Source organism: Asterias rubens, chromosome 14 (assembly GCF_902459465.1).
Source record: "Asterias rubens chromosome 14, eAstRub1.3, whole genome shotgun sequence".
NCBI classification, from domain to species: Eukaryota; Metazoa; Echinodermata; class Asteroidea; order Forcipulatida; family Asteriidae; genus Asterias; species Asterias rubens.
This window is the reverse complement of record NC_047075.1, coordinates 1,389,970-1,409,299: the sequence shown is the minus strand read 5'-3', so window position 1 is coordinate 1,409,299 and position 19,330 is coordinate 1,389,970. Positions and strand designations below refer to the sequence as shown.

The following is a 19,330-nucleotide window of genomic DNA, read 5'->3' as shown; positions in this document are numbered from 1 at the left end:
CAAAGGGAATGAATGTAAAGTGCATTGATACAGTTATTGTGAATACTGTATAAGAGCTAGTTATTCTTTGTATTATTGTTATGCACTTGTTTGCTTGGCCAGGACACTTCAAAATGAGTAAAGAACAAATTAACGCAAAACCTAAAGTAAAGTTCCTTGCAAAACCTAAAGTAAAGTTCCTTGCAGTAACTTTTAAAATTTCATCAACCCTCAGATTGGTATCCAAGCAACCATCGGTAACGGCGCCGAGGGCAACATTGCCATCGATGACGTCAGCATCACCCCAGGCTGTCAATCATTCAGCGGGAACCTGCCATCGCCCCCGGTTACAGCCCCACCCCCTACTGGTCAACCGACGTGCGATTCGGATAAGTTCCTCTGCAGTGCTGATATGACTTGCATTCCGATGTATGACAAATGTGACTTCAAGTCGGACTGTAGTGACGGGGAAGATGAGAAGGATTGTGGTAAGAATTCTATAAGGCCATACAAAAATAAAATATTGGTGAAGGTATCCCTTCAAACAACAATTTTATTTGTATTTTTACCAATCACTGATAGAAATGCTTCAACTTAAAAAAATAAAATATTGTTAAAAAAATATCCCTTTGAACTATAATCTTGAAATGCTCATATTTTACAAAAAATGAGTTTGAGTCTGATGTTGTTTGGCCTGATGAATTCTTTTGTTGTAATGCCGGACCTAGGCCCTGGTGTTCAGTGTCAGGATTTCGGTTTAGGTCTCGGTCATGGCACTCGTATCCTAAAGCACGTTACTTTTTTAGTTGTGGTTAGACTCCATTTGCCCAAACTTGGGTCTTGTGATTTCATTTAAATGTAGGTGAAGTAGAACTGGGGTTGTCTTAGTGGTATCTTTCCTCACCTTCCATTGTACACAATGTTTGTATCTATTTTATTATTTTTTGCAGTGACATCAGCGTGTAGTTTTGAGACCGGTACCTGCCATTGGTCACTCTTCGGTGAGAGCTACTCGTGGGTCTTACAGAAGGCTTCTGAGGCGACAGAGACCTACATGCCAACTGTGGATCACAGCACAGGCTCAAGCACTGGTAAGGCCCTAAAAAAAATTAATATATCAAATTTACTGCTGCCCAGAGTTAAAAATGATAAGAATAGGTATAGTCGCATCGTTACTGAGGTCGTAAAAACATGGTAGGGGGTTATTGCCGAATGGTTAAGAGCATCAAATTTTAAAGTTGGTCCATTGGTTAGACTGCAGGACTTGCAATCAATAATAATAATAATAATAATAAGACTTGTAATGCGCACATATCCACCCTGCTGGGTGTTCAAGGCGCAGTAAAACCAAAAACAAAACAAAAACAAAACACAACACAAAGAAAAACAGACACAACAAAATTAGCCATTGAAAAGATAAGTTTTAAGAAGAGACTTGAATTTTGCGGTACAAAGACAAGATCGAAGGTTCGAATCATACCACAGACAGACGTGGATCCTGTGACTCTCTTGTCTATTTGACATTTTAAGGGCCACAGTACAAGCTCGAGCTCTGGTAAGGCCATAAAAACATTGTAGTGTGTCGGGCGGAGGGATCAAGAACAGCAATTTTCTTAACCCTCTTGCAACGTGTCCTTCCTGACCACATACATGTATGTGACAGACCTAGATCTGTTGCCCCTCTCGTTTCGATGATTTAGTTCTTGTTGGGATGCCGGCAAGTTGTTCCACCTCTTCGCCGAGAACAGAATGTTTATGCAACCAGCTTTTGCTTTTCCTGTTTTCTCCGGGGTCTTACCTTACCACTCTGATTAAAACTGAGGTCGCTGGGCTGGTTAGCATTTCGGCAAAAAGTTGCTAGCAAGTTGTACTACCTTTTCGGCAAAAACAGACTTTTTAAACAGTTTTTTTTTTTTCTCGTTCCTCCAGGATCATACCTGACCACGTTGAGTAAAACTGAGGTCGCTGGGCTTGCTAGAATTTCGGCAAAAAGTTGCTAGCAAGTTGTACTACCTTTTTGGCAAAAACAGACTTTTTAAACAGTTTTTTTTTTTTCTCGTTCCTCCAGGATCATACCTGACCACGTTGAGTAAAACTGAGGTCGCTGGGCTTGCTAGCATTTCGGCAAAAAGTTGCTAGCAAGTTGTACTACCTTTTTGGCAAAAACAGACTTTTAAACAGTTTTTTTTTTTTTCTCGTTCCTCCAGGATCCTACCTGACCACCTTGAGTAAAACAGAGGCCGGCGGGGTCGCTACCATTTCCACAACAGCATTATCACAGACGGTAGCAAGCTGTGAGCTTAGCTTCTGGTACTACATGTATGGACCATCGGTGGGTTCGCTCAGTGTCTTCAAAGTTGGGTCTAACGGAAAGGAGCTGGTGAAGTACCTGAGTGGAGCTAATGTACCAAAGTGGGATAAGGCGGAGATGATGCTGGGTGCTGGTACTAACTATCAGGTACTAGTTTTTATTGGTTGGGTACTTGGTTTGTGAGGTACCGGAGTGGGGCTAATGTACCCAAATGGGATAAGGCGGAGATGATGATAATAATAATAATAATAATAATAATAATAATGGACACTTAATAAAGCGCCGGTGTCCGCCGCAAGCGGCGCTCATGGCGCTAATGATGATGTGTGCTGGTACTAACTATCAGGTACTATTTTTTGATTGGTTGGGTACTGGGGTTGGTGAGGTACCTGAGTGGAGCTAATGTACCCAAATGGGATCAAATGGAGATGATGCGGGGTGCTGTTACTAACTACCAGGTACTATTTTTGATGGGTGCTGGGTATATTTTTCTCTACTAAAGTTCACCAAAAAGCAGGACAGTTCTTTTCAGAACTGAGAAGTCTCCCGAACCTATGATTATCTACTCCGCGGCAGTAGAATAAAGCAAGACAGTTCTCTAAGAACAAACTCTACCTGGCAAACCAAATACATTGATACCTCACCATGCAATGCCTCAAATCCTATATAAAGTTCACCTATTTTGCAATTTAAAAAAAAAAGTTAGAATCGGCCTGGTCATGCTAGAATCTGGGACTCTCTTGTGCTAAACACAATGGCGGCAGCCTAACGATCTCTCATGATCCTTGTTTTGGGGGAATAAGGGAGAAAAGACCGATCCATTAAGCTCCGCCCCATTGCGTATTGACCAATCACAACACAACGAAGGTCCGACAAATAAGGTCCGACATGCGTGCGCGTATCTTGATTAGGTGTCATCTCGTTGACATAACAGTGCCGGGGTGATACAAGGGTAGCGTCAAAGGAGATGGAAAAAAAGTACCGTGACCTGGCATGTGAAAAAGAACAGTCTCCCCAAGTGATTTTAGAATTGGGGATGTCAAGGAACACAGTATTTGTAGGCACTACGTTAAAGGTAGATCTGCTACAAAAGGCGGTGCTTTTTTAAACAGCGAGAACCCTGAAAAAGACCCATGATATCTGAGGCTTCGGGGCAAAGTCCGACTGAAGAAGTTGCCTTTTAAATTATACTAGCAATAATAACACTACTTCTTCAACAGGTTGTCATCGAGGCAAAGCGAGCAGCGACCTACCAGGGTGGTATCTCTCTAGACGACATTGCCTTCTACTCATGCAACATGCCGGAACCTTCTGGTGCGGCGTGTCGTAGCGATGAATTCACCTGCAAGAATCAAGCCTGTATCAGCATAGACAGCAAGTGCAACTTTGTGGACGATTGTGGGGATGGGTCGGACGAACAGTCATGTGGTACGTATTATAGCTGTAGTGGCGTGTCGTGGCCTAGAGGTCTATCTCAATGGACCCAAGCTTTGGTGTTGTCAGCAGCAGAGTGTGGGTTCGAATCCTGGTCATGGCTCTGGTGTCCTTGACCATAGTTGCTTCGTAAAAGTTGGGAAGGTAGTGTAATCTGCTCTACCAGCCAGGCTCCTAGTGGATGCTACCCATGCCTACATCCTTATGGACTGTGAAGGGGGTAACCCTGTTTCAGCCCTAGGAGTAGGTGGCTCCTAGTGGATGCTACCCATGCCTACATCCTTATGGACTGTGAAGGGGGTAGCCCTGTTTCAACCCAGGAGTAGGTGGCTCCTAGTGGTTGACACCCATGCCTACATCCTTATGGACTGTGAAGGGGGTAACCCTGTTTCAGCCCCAGGAGTAGGTGGCTCCTAGTGGATGTACCCATGCCTACATCCTTATGGACTGGGAAGGGGGTAACCCTGTTTCAGCCCCAGGAGTAGGTGGCTCCTAGTGGATGATGCCCATGCCTACATCCTTACATACTGTGAAGGGGATAAACTTGTTTCAGCCCCAGGAGTAGGTGGCTCCTAGTGGATGATACCCATGCCTACATCCTTACATACTGTGAAGGGGATAAACTTGTTTCAGCCCCAGGAGTAGGTGGCTCCTAGTGGATGATACCCATGCCTACATCCTTATGGACTGGGAAGGGGGTAACCCTGTTTCAGCCCCAGGAGTAGGTGGCTCCTAGTGGATGATGCCCATGCCTACATCCTTACATACTGTGAAGGGGATAAACTTGTTTCAGCCCCAGGAGTAGGTGGCTCCTAGTGGATGATACCCATGCCTACATCCTTACATACTGTGAAGGGGATAAACTTGTTTCAGCCCCAGGAGTAGGTGGCTCCTAGTGGATGATACCAATGCCTACATCCTTATGGACTGGGAAGGGGGTAACCCTGTTTCAGCCCCAGGAGTAGGTGGCTCCTAGTGGATGATACCCATGCCTACATCCTTACATACTGTGAAGGGGATAAACTTGTTTCAGCCCCAGGAGTAGGTGGCTCCTAGTGGATGATACCCATGCCTACATCCTTACATACTGTGAAGGGGGAAACCCTGTTTGAGCCCCAGGAGTAGGTGGCTCCTAGTGGATGATGCCCATGCCTACATCCTTACATACTGTGAAGGGGATAACCCTGTTTCAGCCCCAGGAGTAGGTGGCTCCTAGTGGATGATACCCATGCCTACATCCTTACATACTGTGAAGGGGATAAACTTGTTTCAGCCCCAGGAGTAGGTGGCTCCTAGTGGATGATACCCATGCCTACATCCTTACATACTGTGAAGGGGATAAACTTGTTTCAGCCCCAGGAGTAGGTGGCAACATGTCCCTGGTGACAGTTAAGTGTAGCCCCTTACTTTGAAGTGGTCGCCCGTGACCTTGTGATGCTAGGCGATCTCTCGCAAACTCACATTCTGCTGTTCAGAAACACGAGTCCAGAGCACTTGACTGCACGGCACAACACTACTGGGTTAAAGGGTGTATGTACTTTTTGTAGAACAAAAAACACATTGTCCACAGATTTACACTAAACTTACACAGTTTGAAGATAATGATAGTAGAAAGCTTTCCTGAAAATGTTACGTGCTGAGGTGCTGTAGTTTTTGGGTAATGAGTAAAACAATGTCACGAAAATAATTTTGGTCTCATGAGACAAATGTTTTTAAAGCATTTACAAACGTATTTTCATTACATTGTTTTACTCATTTCTCAAAAACTACAGCACTAAGTAATACTTGAAGGGAAGCTTTCCGCTATCATTATCTTCAAACCCTGTAAATTTAATGTAAATCTATGGACATTTTGAAAAAGTACCCAAATCCTTTAAAGAAAGTAACATTGACACACTTGTTTCATTTTACTTTGTACTTTGTATCTTTACCCTTTAACCTGTGACCTCTATGATATTGACCCCCAGATACCGTCCTGAGCTGTAACTTTGACACCAATCTGTGTAAATGGCATCAGGAATATGGCGATGATTTTGATTGGTCATTGAGAGCTGGCACTCCAGCCGGTAATGGAATTGGACCAATCAAGGACCATACACAGAAACCGAACGGTGACGGTAAGCCTGAAGTATTATTAACTGTTTCTTATGTCAATCAATTCATTTTCAAACGGACTGGGCTGCTTGACACACTTTTTGTGGAAAAAAAAGTGAACAAATAAAAGAATTTAATTGAACAAATTGAAATACTTAGACAATCAGAGCATGCATTCGGTGCTCTTAACCGCTCGGCCACACAACCATGTGTTAAAACGTGTTAACTTTGCCTGCCACTCCACCCACGGATTCAGCTGGTGCACAAGGTATGAAATAAGCTCACAAACGACACAAAATAATCATGAACTTATTTCTTTTAGGGCTACCTACAGGAAACTATCTCTACATTGACTCCTCATGGCCAAGGAAGGCAGGCAGTGTTGCGAGACTTGGAAGTCCACCTATCAGCAAGAACAGTGCTGCTAATTGCAAGGTAAAATGCCATTGAAACTATCCAGGGGTCGATTTCACAAGAGTAGTACATGTACAAGTACATGTACACGTAGGACTAGTCTTAATTATATAACTGACATACAGATCCTTGTCATTTGATTGGTGGAACTTACTTCACGTGACATTCACTATTACTCCCATTCGCACCGGCGATCAAAAAGGCCTATTCGCCCATGGGGAATAGTGTTACCATTCAACAGTTAGGATCATCCTTGTTCCCAATGTTTTTGAGCAGTACAGCATTACCTTGCGATAATTATCCTCTCGTTCCCCTCTGAGCGACTCAATATTTGTGTACTAGTCCTAGGAGATGTTGAAAACGTATGGCAAGTCCTAAGTTAGGATGAGTAACTCGCAACTGGCTGGTATGTGAGTAACTCGTCCTAACTCGAGAGGAGACTAGCCTTAACTCTTTGTGAAATCTGGCCCAAGGATGCAGTAATAATAGTAGGGGCTTCATAGGGCCTGGTCACATGAGGCAATATTTCCAGGCAACATATAGGCAACCAACTGCAGTGCGTGCTACTTAAACAACATCGGTAGCAAAGCAGTGTCTCTTCACAAAATGTCTTATGATACCAGTTGTACCAGTCGCAGCAAAGGTTACTGTATGGTATTCTGGTTGGTATGCATGTTTTGCTAAGCAAGACGACTTTGTGTTTAGCGAATGTTTTGTGCTTACCAGCTTACAGGCTTTACGAAATTTAGCCCTGGTTGTATCGTTACCTTTTTCTCTGACAATCCCTTTTGCAGGTTGGATTCTGGTACTTCTTCTCTGGTCAAGCTGACCAGACCATCGTACTGATCGTCAAGAAGCGAACCTCGTACATCCTTAATGACTTGACTGAGTTCAGCTCAGTTAGGTTCACTGGTAATGGGTTATGGAGGCATCAAGAGTCGGCCGTTCCGCTTATTGGCAAAGATATGGAGGTACAGATAGTTATTTTTGTGTTTAGGGGGATTTTTAAAAATTGTCTAATTCAATTTTGAGGTCTTAAATAAATAACTGAGAACCAAATTATGCTGCGTTAAAAAACAAATCAAATGCGTTGATACATTTTTATTATGTGCATACAAATTATGTAAATCTTTCTTTTTTGTTGTCCAATCAGGTCGTGTTGGAGGTAGCTGTGGGAAGCGGGGCGACCAATCAGATTGCAATTGATGACGTATCTTTCTCGGATGGATGCAAATTGGTAAGCTCATCATCAGCAATAAAACATAGCAAGAGCGCTCTAACACAGGGTACAACAGTGCTTGTAAACAAACAAATGAATAATGGCATTTATAATGGGAGAGACAGTTGTCCCTTAGTAATCAGTGGTTGCGCAGTAATCTTTTGAGATGTTTCTTGAAAACTTCAAAGGAACGAGTTTGTTGAGTGTTGGGGCATGTGCGTAAAATGCATCGTCTCCAGCAGCAGAATGCACCGTTATGGAATTGCCACAAGAGTGTATTGTCTAAACCATAGCGAAGGCCAGGCCGTCCGGGATGGTAAGCCTTGATGAGACTGGTGAGATATGTATTGTCAAAGAATTTTTTTTTTTCCTTTTCTAAGGGAGATCACCTTCCAGGTGAAGCAGCCCACGGGGATTCCAACAATCACTGTCCAAACGAGCAGTTGAGCTGCCTCACTGGGGATCGATGCTACTCAAAGGAAGACCAATGCAATATGAGAGACACATGTGGGGAAGAGATTCTCTGTGGTAAGAACTTCTACAATCTTCTTTCCAAATCCAACTACGTGTAAGGCATGCAGCTTCCCAAAGTTAAAGGAACACGTTGCCTTGGATCGGACAAGTTGGTCTATTAAAAGCATTTAAAACCGCTTGTTATGAAATGCATATATGGTTAGAAAGATGTTTTAAAAGTAGAATATAATGATCCACACAAGTATCACTCGAAACTGCACGGTTTTCCTTTTACGTCGCGAATTATCACGGTCGGCCATTACGACCGTGCTAGTCGACAGGGTAAAAAGAAAACCACGCAATTTCGAGGCATATTTGTGTAGATCATTGTATTCTACTTTTACAATATCTTTCTAACCATATACATTTTACAACAAACGGTTACAGAACGATTTTCAAAGACCAACTCGACCGATCCAAGGCAACGTGTTCCTTTAAAGGTTAACTAAGATAGGTTTGCGGTAAGACTCTTACTTGTAATGTTGGTTCTGAAAAGAACTGCATCCAATTTCATAGAGCTGCTGGGCACAACAATTTGCTAAGCATGAAATTTCTTCCTTTGATAAAAACAGGATTACCAACCAAATTTCCACGTTGATTTTCAGGATAAGCGAACAACATCTAGATACCAGTAACAAGCAATATGCAAAAAATAGAAATTAAGTTTGTAATCCTATTTTTATCAAGGAAGAAATTTCATGCTTAGCAAACTTTTGTGCTTAGCAGCTCTTATGATATTGGGCCCTGGTGGTTCACGACTGTCTGGAGAATGCTGGACTCTGATGTTGGATGCTGCTTCTGTACTGCCGTGTAGGTGATTAACTTTTGGGTGGCACGATTGGCTTGTGCGAAAGCAATTGCCTCTCACCAAAGTGACCCTGGTTCGATTCCCAGCCAGGGTAGGGCCATATGTGAATTGAGTTGTGCGTTGGTTCTCTGCTGTGCCACAAGCGTTTTCCAAACCATCCGGTTTTCCTCCCTCAGGAAAAATCAAACACTTTCGATCTTGGCTGTGCTCCGTGTTCATAATGGGTTGATGTGGCTGGCAGCCAAAGGCGCCCTTGCATGCCTGCGTCCTTCGCAATTCAGCTCTTAGCTGCGAGTAAGGATGATTAGCCCCACAAATTATTATTATATAACTGGTAGATTAAAGGCGTTTCCAATGTTATGTGTCTATGGTTCATATGGGAACTTTGGGAATAAGTTTCTAAAAAACCTACTTAATTTTGTTTGATTTCATTATTCACCGTTTAATCCTTGGTGCTGTTTAATCCTTTCTAGGTACCACCTGTTACTTCAGTGATGTAACAGCCGGGGCTTGTGGATGGTTCAACTCCTACTCAAGCAGTCTCAAGTGGCTACTAGGTAAACCTTCCTCACCACCAGCGGATTCCACTGGTGCACAAGGTATGAGATTAATATACACATATTGACTGCAATGAGGTAACTAGTATACGTCTATTCCCACGAGGGACTTTGAGTGACCAGAAGAGCGACCTATAGGCCCCTCTTCTGGTCACTCACAGGCCCGAGGGGGAATAGACGTACACTAGTGACCGAATTATGCCAGTCAATATGTGTTTTATAACACAGCTCGGTCTTAAATGTCAAATAAGAACAGAAAAAGGAGTTTTGTAGTTGTTGTTCACGGTTCAAGTCAAGAGAGGGCGCTGTTACCGCGGGCACTATTTGCAAAGACTAGTGCCCGCTCTGGTACTATTCCCGCAAAAGACGCTCGCGCATTCACTAGCTTATACTAGTTCATCCCACGTGACCGTGTTTCAGCCAACCAGAATACAGAACAAGCAAGAGGTGTGTTATAACTCAATTTATTCATGGGCTTTGTCCAAACTGGCTTTTTTGGCTCCTGGCTATTTTTGGTTTTGAAACTTAATAAATGAGAAGTAAATTTTCATTGGGCAGTCAGCAACACCACTGGGTTGTGCATGATCCAATGAAGTCCACTGTTTGAAAAGGAATTATACAGAGATACCAGGTGTGAGTTGCCAGGGAAAAAGGATGTGTTATTCTTGCCTTTTTGTTCACTGGAGCTTTCCAGTTTATGAATAGTCTTGTCATGGACATATGTTACTGAAAACCTAACTTCCCTTTTGTTCAATCTACATTAACACAACCCCTATTGTAAATGTTTCTCTGTGTTTTGCAAACAACTTCTCTGTGTTTTGCAAACAGCAAGGCTGTATACTTTTTCTTTGTTTAGAATCAAAAAGAAGAATAGACTTGACCAACAAATTTAAACTTCCCTTCAGGTAAATTTATGTACATCAGTAAGCTGCCATCGTTCGGCGGTTCCGGCATGGCCTACCTATCCACCCTCTCTTACATCAAAGCCAGCAGTGCCTGCGACTTGGATTTCAAGTTCTACTTGGACGGTAACTCTGGCAACAAACTGAGTGTCCTCATAAAAACAAACACAGGAAAGGTGAGTTCATGTAATGGTCAAGGTTTAAGTTTAGAGCCGTAGATTTGTCTAAAGCCCTTCTCACACTGTTATTCCTGTGGAGTACAGCCCAGGGAGGTATCAGAGCTTGTTATTGTTACCCCGGCCCACTTTCACACTGTTTCCCTATTCCACAGGGTTCTGGTTGTTTTTTTTTAGAATACCTCAGGGTTTTACTGCTTACCTCTACTTCGAGGCAGGGGTGGCTATTCCCTGGTGTATGCCCATTTGCTGGGGCAGACCAGGGCAAACCAGGGGTAAAGTGATCATAGTGTAAAAAGACCATCCGTTAATCCCGGGGGAATACAATAGTGTTAAAAGCACTTATGTATTGCTGATTTATAGGCAAAATGGTAACAAAAGTTTGATGTTTCATGTATGTGTTGGGTTGCAGAAAATTTGGATACTGGTCTGTGACTTTTACCAATGTTTGTTGAATACTTTAAGCTGTTGTTATTTTAAACCTACTCGCACTCTAATACCTCATTTTGTCACCCTCTTCTATTCTTCCAAACCCCAACCCCTGTTATTTCTGCCCCTTCCCAACCTCCTCCGCAACTCAGTTTGAAGAGATTTGGTCAAGCTCAACCCAGAAAGCAAGCTGGCAGACGGGAACAGCCAAGATCGGGGGCCGAGATCATTTCTCCATCGTCTTTAAGGCATGGCTTGGATCAAGCGTTGGAACCATCGCTGTTGATAACATTGAGTTCCCACCTGAGCAATGTGGAGCACGTAAGTAAACTCTATTTTATGAACTCTATAAAAATAGTGCTGAGCAATCTTTTCTTGTATGCAACAACGAACACAATGTCAAGGTCTTTGGTTAAAACCCTCGTGTTCGTGTTAGATTTGAATTTTGTCTGGTACAACGTCGTGCTTGACCACAAGTTACCACTTAAATTTGAAATCCAAGACAGTTGCTATGTCACATGATTAAGGGCAAGATTTTGCGTAGTTACGTAAGAGACGGTGAACACCCATACACAATTCTGAATGGATGTGTATGGCACAATGTTACCAGGGTTTGCTCATCTGGAGGTTGCTATACAAAAGCTTGCCTGAACCATTTGACATAGCAACTGTTTCTATAGTCTGAGGAATTCAAATGTAAGCGGTAACTTGTGACTAGGGCAAGTCATTGTACCAGATATTATTCAAATCTAACTCGAAAAATGGCTTATTGGGTTGCAGCCTGCCAGACGAGCGATGCAACCGTCCAGTCACACTCAGAAATATATTGCAGTTCTTAAATATTGCTTTAACAATAAGAGAAATACTACGCAGTTCTTCAAAGAAAATTGTCCAGAACAAGATCAGCGTATACTGATCAAACATCAAGCAGAAGTCGATCCTTCTCTGACCCACCATTATTCACACAAGTAATTGTTATCGCAAACCTTACTTACCAATAAGAAAATTCCTTCTTCTCATGTCTCCCTTTCTATCTATTTCTCCAGATGATTGATCCAAATCCAATGCAAGTCTCATGTGTTTCAAATTTAACATCTATAAAATAATAGAAATATTGCGTAGCCCTCAAAGACACTGGACACTATTGGTAATTGTCAAAGACAAGTCTTCTCACTTGGTGTATCTCAACATACACATGTATGCATAAAGTAACAATCCTGTGAAAATTTGAGCTCAATTGGTCATTGAAGTTGCGAGATAATAATGAAAGAAAAAACACCCTTGTCACACGAAGTTGTGTGCTTTCGGATGCTTGATTTCAAGACCTCAAACTCTAAACTTGAGGTCTCAAAATCAAATTCGTGGAAAATTACTTCTTTCTCGAAAACTACGTCACTTCAGAGGGAGCCGATTCTCACAATGTTTTATACTCTCAACCTCTCCCCATTACTCATTACTAAGTAAGTTTTTATGCTAATTATTATTTTGAGTAATTACCAATAGTCTTTAATCAGTGACTCACCAATATAGAAATTTTATGCAGAAAATGCAGAAACCGGCTCTTCTCAGAGTCCGCCTCGTCTCAGAACCACAAGAGATTCCTAATAATAATAATAATAACAATAATAATAAACAACGTTTATAAAGCGCCTGACATCCATGACTGGACCCCAAGGCGCTGGACACATTAGAAATAGCTGCAAACAAGAAGCAAAAATAACCAAAGAGCATAACAGATTTCTAAAAATATAAACCACAAAAATGGACCAGCCAATAATTAAAACCACAAAATTAATTGCAAAATCTAAAACGAAACTCATCACCGCAAACCTTTCTTACTTGCTTCTTCTCATTTTTCTCCTTTCTATCTATTTCTGCAGTTGATGGCTCCAAACCCCAATGCAAGTCTCATGAGTTTCAATGTGCGGATGGAAGGCAATGTATCAGCAACGATAAACTCTGCAATAAGAACAACGATTGTCTCGACCAATCAGACGAGACATCATGCAGTACGTACCTCTTTCTTAAAATCTTGCCCGACATGTTTTGGGGAGTCAGATTTCCAATGTGTTGTGCACATTATGGATACGCAGGCCTTTCACAGGCACTTTGCGAGGAAACGCTCCATCAAAGAAATTCTGAGTTTGGCCACAAAAACTCAGAAAGTGTACATCCATTAGAATAATTGGGTCACTAAATGTACCCGATGAGAGGGCAAGTTCACTGTCGTTTTTGCATAAGGTGCTCCCATTTGAAATGTCAAATTACATAGAGATAACAGGTGTAAGTTGTCAGACGAAAAAGGATGTGTCTTTTTAGCTTCTTTCTTTTCAGCATTCCTGTAAGGACATCTTAGTAGTAAATTGATTCAACTCATGCAACCCAAACTGTTTATATATATATTTTTTTATCCCTTGTCTTCTGTGTGTCTCTACCTTTTTAAGAAAAAGTTTTATCGGCAGACTGAACCTTTAGGAACATTTTCCTCTTCAGTCAACTTGCTATCCCCGTATATTTAACGAACTTGTAGAGAGAAGACAGAATTGTTTTTTAATAATAATTTTACCTAAATTTAATTTGGATTTGTTTATTTTCTATGTTACTAGGCAACTATGGACAGTGCACCTTTGATGAGAATCTTTGCAACTGGTCCCAGATGACGGATGATGACTTTGACTGGCAGCGGTCCACAACTTCCATGCTCTCGCTCTCTGCGACTGGACCAAGCTCAGATCACAGTGGAAGTAAGAATGATGTTTCTTTAATAATAATAATAATAAATTGCATTTATATAGCGCATAACATGAATTAACATCTTTAAGCGCTTTACAAAACAACAAATTACAATGACAGCAGAAATATAAACATAAATAACAGAATAAATACACATACAAAATTTGGAATTGAATCATTACCCCTATGTAAGGGGGAAAACAAGACAGAATTAGTTCTTTAATAGTTGGGTTTTTAGTAGTTTCTTGAGAGTGTCCAGGGTTGGTGCAGCACGGATGTTGGATGGGAGATTTAAAGGGTAATAGTTAAAAAGCAGGACGGTTCTTTTCAGAACTGAGAAGTCTCCCGAACCCTTGAACATCTGCTCCGCGGCAGTAGAATAAAGCAAGACAGTTCTCTAAGAACAAACTCTACCTGGCAAGTAGATACACAGATGGTGTTACCGCAAACCAAATGTACATGGATGTTTCTTTAGTTTGTCAACATCAATCTCTGTCGAAGTTTCGCATTTTCAAAAGGAACCTGGCTTTTTTAGGCAATCTCAAGGCAATCTGTAAGGCTCTGTAATAAGCTGGAGCAACTCGTTTTCTTTCATGGATGTTACTGTTTTCGTTTTAAAATTTATTACTAATGTATAATGAACTTGTTTTTCTATACTGGTCTGAGAAATGAAATAAATACATGAATTCAACCCAATATACATGTAGTGATGCTATTTTTCCATGAAAATGCTACCCTTCACTTGACAGGAATCAAAATGATTTGGTATTAATTTCCTTTATTCAGGCGGTCAGTTCCTAATGATCCAGGCGTCTGGCCAAAACCCAGCTGACTTAGCTCGTATCGTCACATCAACGGAGTACCCAGCCAACACCAAGGGGTCATGTCAAGTACGCTTCTGGTATACACTGAGTGGCGCTAAGGTTGGATCCCTTAAGGTGAGTCGTCTGAGAGCGAGTTTGAGTGTGCACATTAAGTCGACTACTGACCAGCAATGTAAGAGTGCAGTGACACACTCACTTGAACGACTCAGTCGTCTGAGAGCGAGTTTGAGTGTGCACATTAAGTCGACTACTGACCAGCAATGTAAGAGCGCAGTGACACACTCACTTGAACGACTCAGTCGTCTGAGAGCGAGTTTGAGTGTACACATTAAGTCGACTACTGACCAGCAATGTAAGAGCGCAGTGACACACTCACTTGAACGACTCAGTCGTCTGAGAGCAAGTTTGAGTGTACACATTAAGTCGACTACTGACCAGCAGTGTAAGAGTGCAGTGACACACTCACTTGAACGACTCAGTCGTCTGAGAGCGAGTTTGAGTGTGCACATTAAGTCGACTACTGACCAGCAATGTAAGAGTGCAGTGACACACTCACTTGAACGACTCAGTCGTCTGAGAGCGAGTTTGAGTGTGCACATTAAGTCGACTACTGACCAGCAATGTAAGAGTGCAGTGACACACTCACTTGAATGACTCAGTCGTCTGAGAGCGAGTTTGAGTGTACACATTAAGTCGACTACTGACCAGCAATGTAAGAGCGCAGTGACACACTCACTTGAACGACTCAGTCGTCTGAGAGCGAGTTTGAGTGTACACATTAAGTCGACTACTGACCAGCAATGTAAGAGCGCAGTGACACACTCACTTGAACGACTCAGTCGTCTGAGAGCAAGTTTGAGTGTACACATTAAGTCGACTACTGACCAGCAATGTAAGAGCGCAGTGACACACTCACTTGAACGACTCAGTCGTCTGAGAGCGAGTTTGAGTGTACACATTAAGTCGACTACTGACCAGCAATGTAAGAGCGCAGTGACACACTCACTTGAACGACTCAGTCGTCTGAGAGCAAGTTTGAGTGTACACATTAAGTCGACTACTGACCAGCAATGTAAGAGCGCAGTGACACACTCACTTGAACGACTCAGTTGTCTGAGAGCGAGTTTGAGTGTGCTCATAAAGTCGACTACTGACCAGCAATGTACGAGCGCAGTGACACACTCACTTGAACAACTCGTTTGGAAGCCTAAAAACCCTTGTTGAACCTTTTCAGATGCCTAAAAAAGGCGTGATGCCTGAAGCCTTTCTCAGTTTCAAGTTTTGGGATGAAAAAATACCTTCTTCTCTAAAACTGCGCTACTTCAGAGGGGGTCATTTTAAACAATATTTTGTAATGTCAACAGTGTTGTTACCAAGTGAGGGTTTTATGTTATAATCTAAGCTTTTGTTTGGTTTTTAAACCTCTCTAGGTTTACACTAAATCCAGCAGAGATGGTCAGGCTACCAATGTCTGGCAGAGTACCGGTGACCAGGGCACTACGTGGAAGTATGCAACCGTCTCTGTCGCGAGCCCGTATACCTTCAAGGTGATGTTTGAGGGCGCTGTTGGGGATGATAAACCATCTGTCGTTGCCATCGATGATGTGACATTTTCACCCTCTTGTGCTAAACCAGGTATTTAGAAATTGTTTCTTCTTTTGTGGATCTTTATTTCTTTCTTTAAACTTTGTATTGCTGCCTCTTTTTTGTGATCTTTGATATATTTTAAGTATAGATTCTTGTCTTATTATTAGTGACCCCTTTATTGACCCCTTGCATGCGCGTCACACGCAGCGCCTCTGCCATTTTGGTGGGCACATAGGTTAACGTGTAAATGCTGCGTCGCCTAAAATGCGCCCTTCACTGAGTAACGCACAGTGACATTGCCCACTAATATGGTGCATCCAAGATTATTCTGATGATGACGTCGAGTGAATTGGGTAAATTTTGTTGAAATACATACATTTACAAAACCATATAATAAAAAATTTCTTCTTTGTTTATGGAACATTTTTGTATGAAACTCTGTATTGTTGTCTTTGTTATCCTTGATATATTTTTGAAGTATAGGCGATGTTTTTAAAATAAGCCTGTGATTTTGACAAATTTGTCCTGATGGCAAGGTCAAATGATTTAAAGTGCCCTCGTGTTCTAATATTTATTTTTATATGGCAGTTAACGATTGTATAGCTTCTGTATGGCACCCCCGACCGAACAAAGATATTGACAAAATAGGGACACCGCCAACATAGGGCTAGATAGCTCAGTTGGTAGTGCGCGGCACGTTAATCCGGAGATCGTTGGTTCGAATCCGGCTCCAGTCAATTCTTTGTTCAACCCCAGAATTAATTTATTTCTATGAGCACATCTTAAATCACTCTTGCTTTTTTACTGTGTAGGTTCAGTGACCCCTGCCCCCTCCCTCGGTCCCTGCGGAGTGAACGATGGGAGCTACACCTTCTGCGTTGGTGACCGTGTATGTATACCTTCAGCGTGGGTTTGCGATGGACATGTCGACTGCCCGACGGACGGGTTTGATGAGTCTCGGACTCTCAGTGGCTGCAGTAAGTTTCAACAACTTCTCAAAAAAAATTACAATTTTGTTGTCATAACTAGTCAAGGGTTTCACAACTCTGTTCAACTATTGAATCATTAATTTTTGGTTTTTTTGTCTTTGTCTTGATTTTATTTTTGTTGAATTATTATTGTTATTATACTTCCAACCGAAAATTTTCAACAACTTTTCAGAAATTTGTAAACAAATTCATAACATAACTAGCCAAGGATTTCACAACTCTGTTCAACTATTCAATCATAAAATTCATTTCTGTGTTTTTGTCTAGATTTGGTTTCTGTTGAATTATTATTGTAAACGTTTTTCTTTTGTTTTCTCCTCCACTTACAGCGAATAAAACCACATTCTTCCCCGGAACTAGAGCACCAAACGTCTCCATGAAAAACCTGAGTAAGGCAAAACATTTTTATGGAATTTCAAAAAGACACCTTGTGTCCAATCTGTTTGAGTTAATAAGCCCTGTTCATACTTCCTGCGAATGCGAAGTGAATTTGACGTGAATTTGACGTCACAACCCCCTCTTTCGCTGCGATATTCGCAAGAGAGTTGAGCACAACTCAACTCAGTGCGAATTTCGTTGCGAATTTGTGACGCCAACATTCGTATCGCATTCCGACTCAGAGGAAGTATGAAACTGGCTTTATGGTGGTTCTAAGAAGAACCAGTGGCTTGACATCTCATGTTTCGATCTGTAGGCTCTGACCGTTTACTCCAACCATGCAAAGTTTAAAGTCCTACAATTTCATAAAGCATGAAAAAACAAATTTAAGAGATTCATTGCTTAGCAAAATTTGGCTGGACACCAGTTAGAAGTGCACAGTACATAGTACTTTGGTTGGTCACCGCCTTAAGCCTGTTTTATACTTTCTGCGAATGCAATACGAACTCTGACATCACAAATTCACACGTAATTCACACTAGCTGGCTTTTGCGAAAACTATCCTGTGACGTCAGTGTGGCCCAGGCTTTATGCTAAGCAAGATTTGTAGGTGCTGAGCAATTGTTGGATGAACTTTGTGCTCATTATTTTTTGTTTTCTTGTCTGTAGATATTGTAATCATCATCAGCGTTATCGGCGGAGCCTTGGTCATGGTTCTTTTTATCATCATTGGCTACCTCTACAGTAAGAGAGTACAACAAACAAAGTAAGCTGATTAAGAAATAGGACAATCTATACAATAAAAGGGTGGTAGGGGATAGGCCTAGTTGGAATCTCTCGTTACCTTTTACCTCTGGGAACCCTGTTCGAATCCCGCCAGTGGCACTATCTGATCGGCGGTTGGGTTGGCATAGTGGTGTCTTCCCTTGCCTTCCACCTTCTGGAACCCCGGTTTGAACCCAATGGTGGCACTGGCGGTTGGGTTGGCGTATTGCTATCTTTCCTCGCCTTCCACCTCTAGGACCTTGATTTGAATCAGGCCAATGGCACTATCTGCTCGGCGGTTGGGTTGGCGTATTGCTATCTTTCCTCGCCTTCCACTTCTAGGACCTTGATTTGAATCAGGCCAATGGCACTATCTGCTCGGCGGTTGGGTTGGCGTATTGCTATCTTTCCTCGCCTTCCACCTCTAGGACCTTGATTTGAATCAGGCCAATGGCACTATCTGCTCGGCGGTTGGGTTGGCGTATTGCTATCTTCCTTCCTTGTCTTCTCTCCATTGGGTTCTTAGCTAGTACAGTGATTTAAATTCGCTTTTCTGAGAATTCTTGGCTTCTCAAACAAGAATAAATGAAGTGAAATGAAAGTTAATTAAATTGTGTTTCTTCTTTTCTTTGTAGGCGTTTCGGAGCTTTAACCGCAGAAAGTGGAATGTCAAATCCAGTATACTCTGATGGCTTTGGTGACACCGCGCTCACTGATGTAGGTTTGGTTTGAATGATGTCTTTTTGTGATTTAGGGCGTGTCTGAATTCACGTCTATGGCTACAGCTATCGCTACGGCTTGATCACTGTTTCATCATGCATTTAAATATAGGAAATCCTTAGCAACAGCCGTAGCTGTAGCCGCAGATATACAGCCTTACAGATATGCCCTTAACTGCTGATTTAAATTCTCTCCATTTGAAATTTTGTTTGTGCATTTCTAGTTTGTTTTATTGTTGTCAGGCATTTTATTTTTCCTTTTGCTGGGCGCCCTCTCCCCTCCAAGGTTCAAATGGCAACTTATATTTTCCCCACAGAAGTGCCCCCTTAATTACCAGAGGAAAATTGCTTTGCCCCTTCTTGAGCAAAGTTTGAGGCCTTAGAATGTTGTGTGCCTGCCAGCCCTTGGACTAACTTTCCTTACTTTTTCCAAGTGCCAAATATCATGCCTGTGTCATGCTTTGTGTATTTTTACTATTACTATTTTTAATATTGTATG

General features: G+C 42.0%; 1 protein-coding gene across 1 annotated transcript in view; it reads left to right on the top strand.

The window, feature by feature from the left end:
• Positions 1-19,330, top strand: part of LOC117299539 (MAM and LDL-receptor class A domain-containing protein 1-like) — a 99,860-nt gene that overhangs the window by 76,756 nt on the left and 3,774 nt on the right. The window contains exons 96-115 of the mRNA XM_033783086.1: positions 215-467; positions 930-1,070; positions 2,187-2,437; positions 3,511-3,718; positions 5,692-5,841; positions 6,141-6,253; positions 7,027-7,203; positions 7,386-7,469; positions 7,832-7,979; positions 9,246-9,371; positions 10,235-10,407; positions 10,989-11,157; positions 12,717-12,845; positions 13,443-13,580; positions 14,356-14,507; positions 15,824-16,028; positions 16,793-16,957; positions 17,299-17,358; positions 18,017-18,113; positions 18,748-18,829. Coding sequence (XP_033638977.1) covers positions 215-467; positions 930-1,070; positions 2,187-2,437; positions 3,511-3,718; positions 5,692-5,841; positions 6,141-6,253; positions 7,027-7,203; positions 7,386-7,469; positions 7,832-7,979; positions 9,246-9,371; positions 10,235-10,407; positions 10,989-11,157; positions 12,717-12,845; positions 13,443-13,580; positions 14,356-14,507; positions 15,824-16,028; positions 16,793-16,957; positions 17,299-17,358; positions 18,017-18,113; positions 18,748-18,829 — 3,021 coding nt within the window. The remainder of the gene's footprint in view (positions 1-214; positions 468-929; positions 1,071-2,186; positions 2,438-3,510; positions 3,719-5,691; positions 5,842-6,140; positions 6,254-7,026; positions 7,204-7,385; positions 7,470-7,831; positions 7,980-9,245; positions 9,372-10,234; positions 10,408-10,988; positions 11,158-12,716; positions 12,846-13,442; positions 13,581-14,355; positions 14,508-15,823; positions 16,029-16,792; positions 16,958-17,298; positions 17,359-18,016; positions 18,114-18,747; positions 18,830-19,330) is intronic.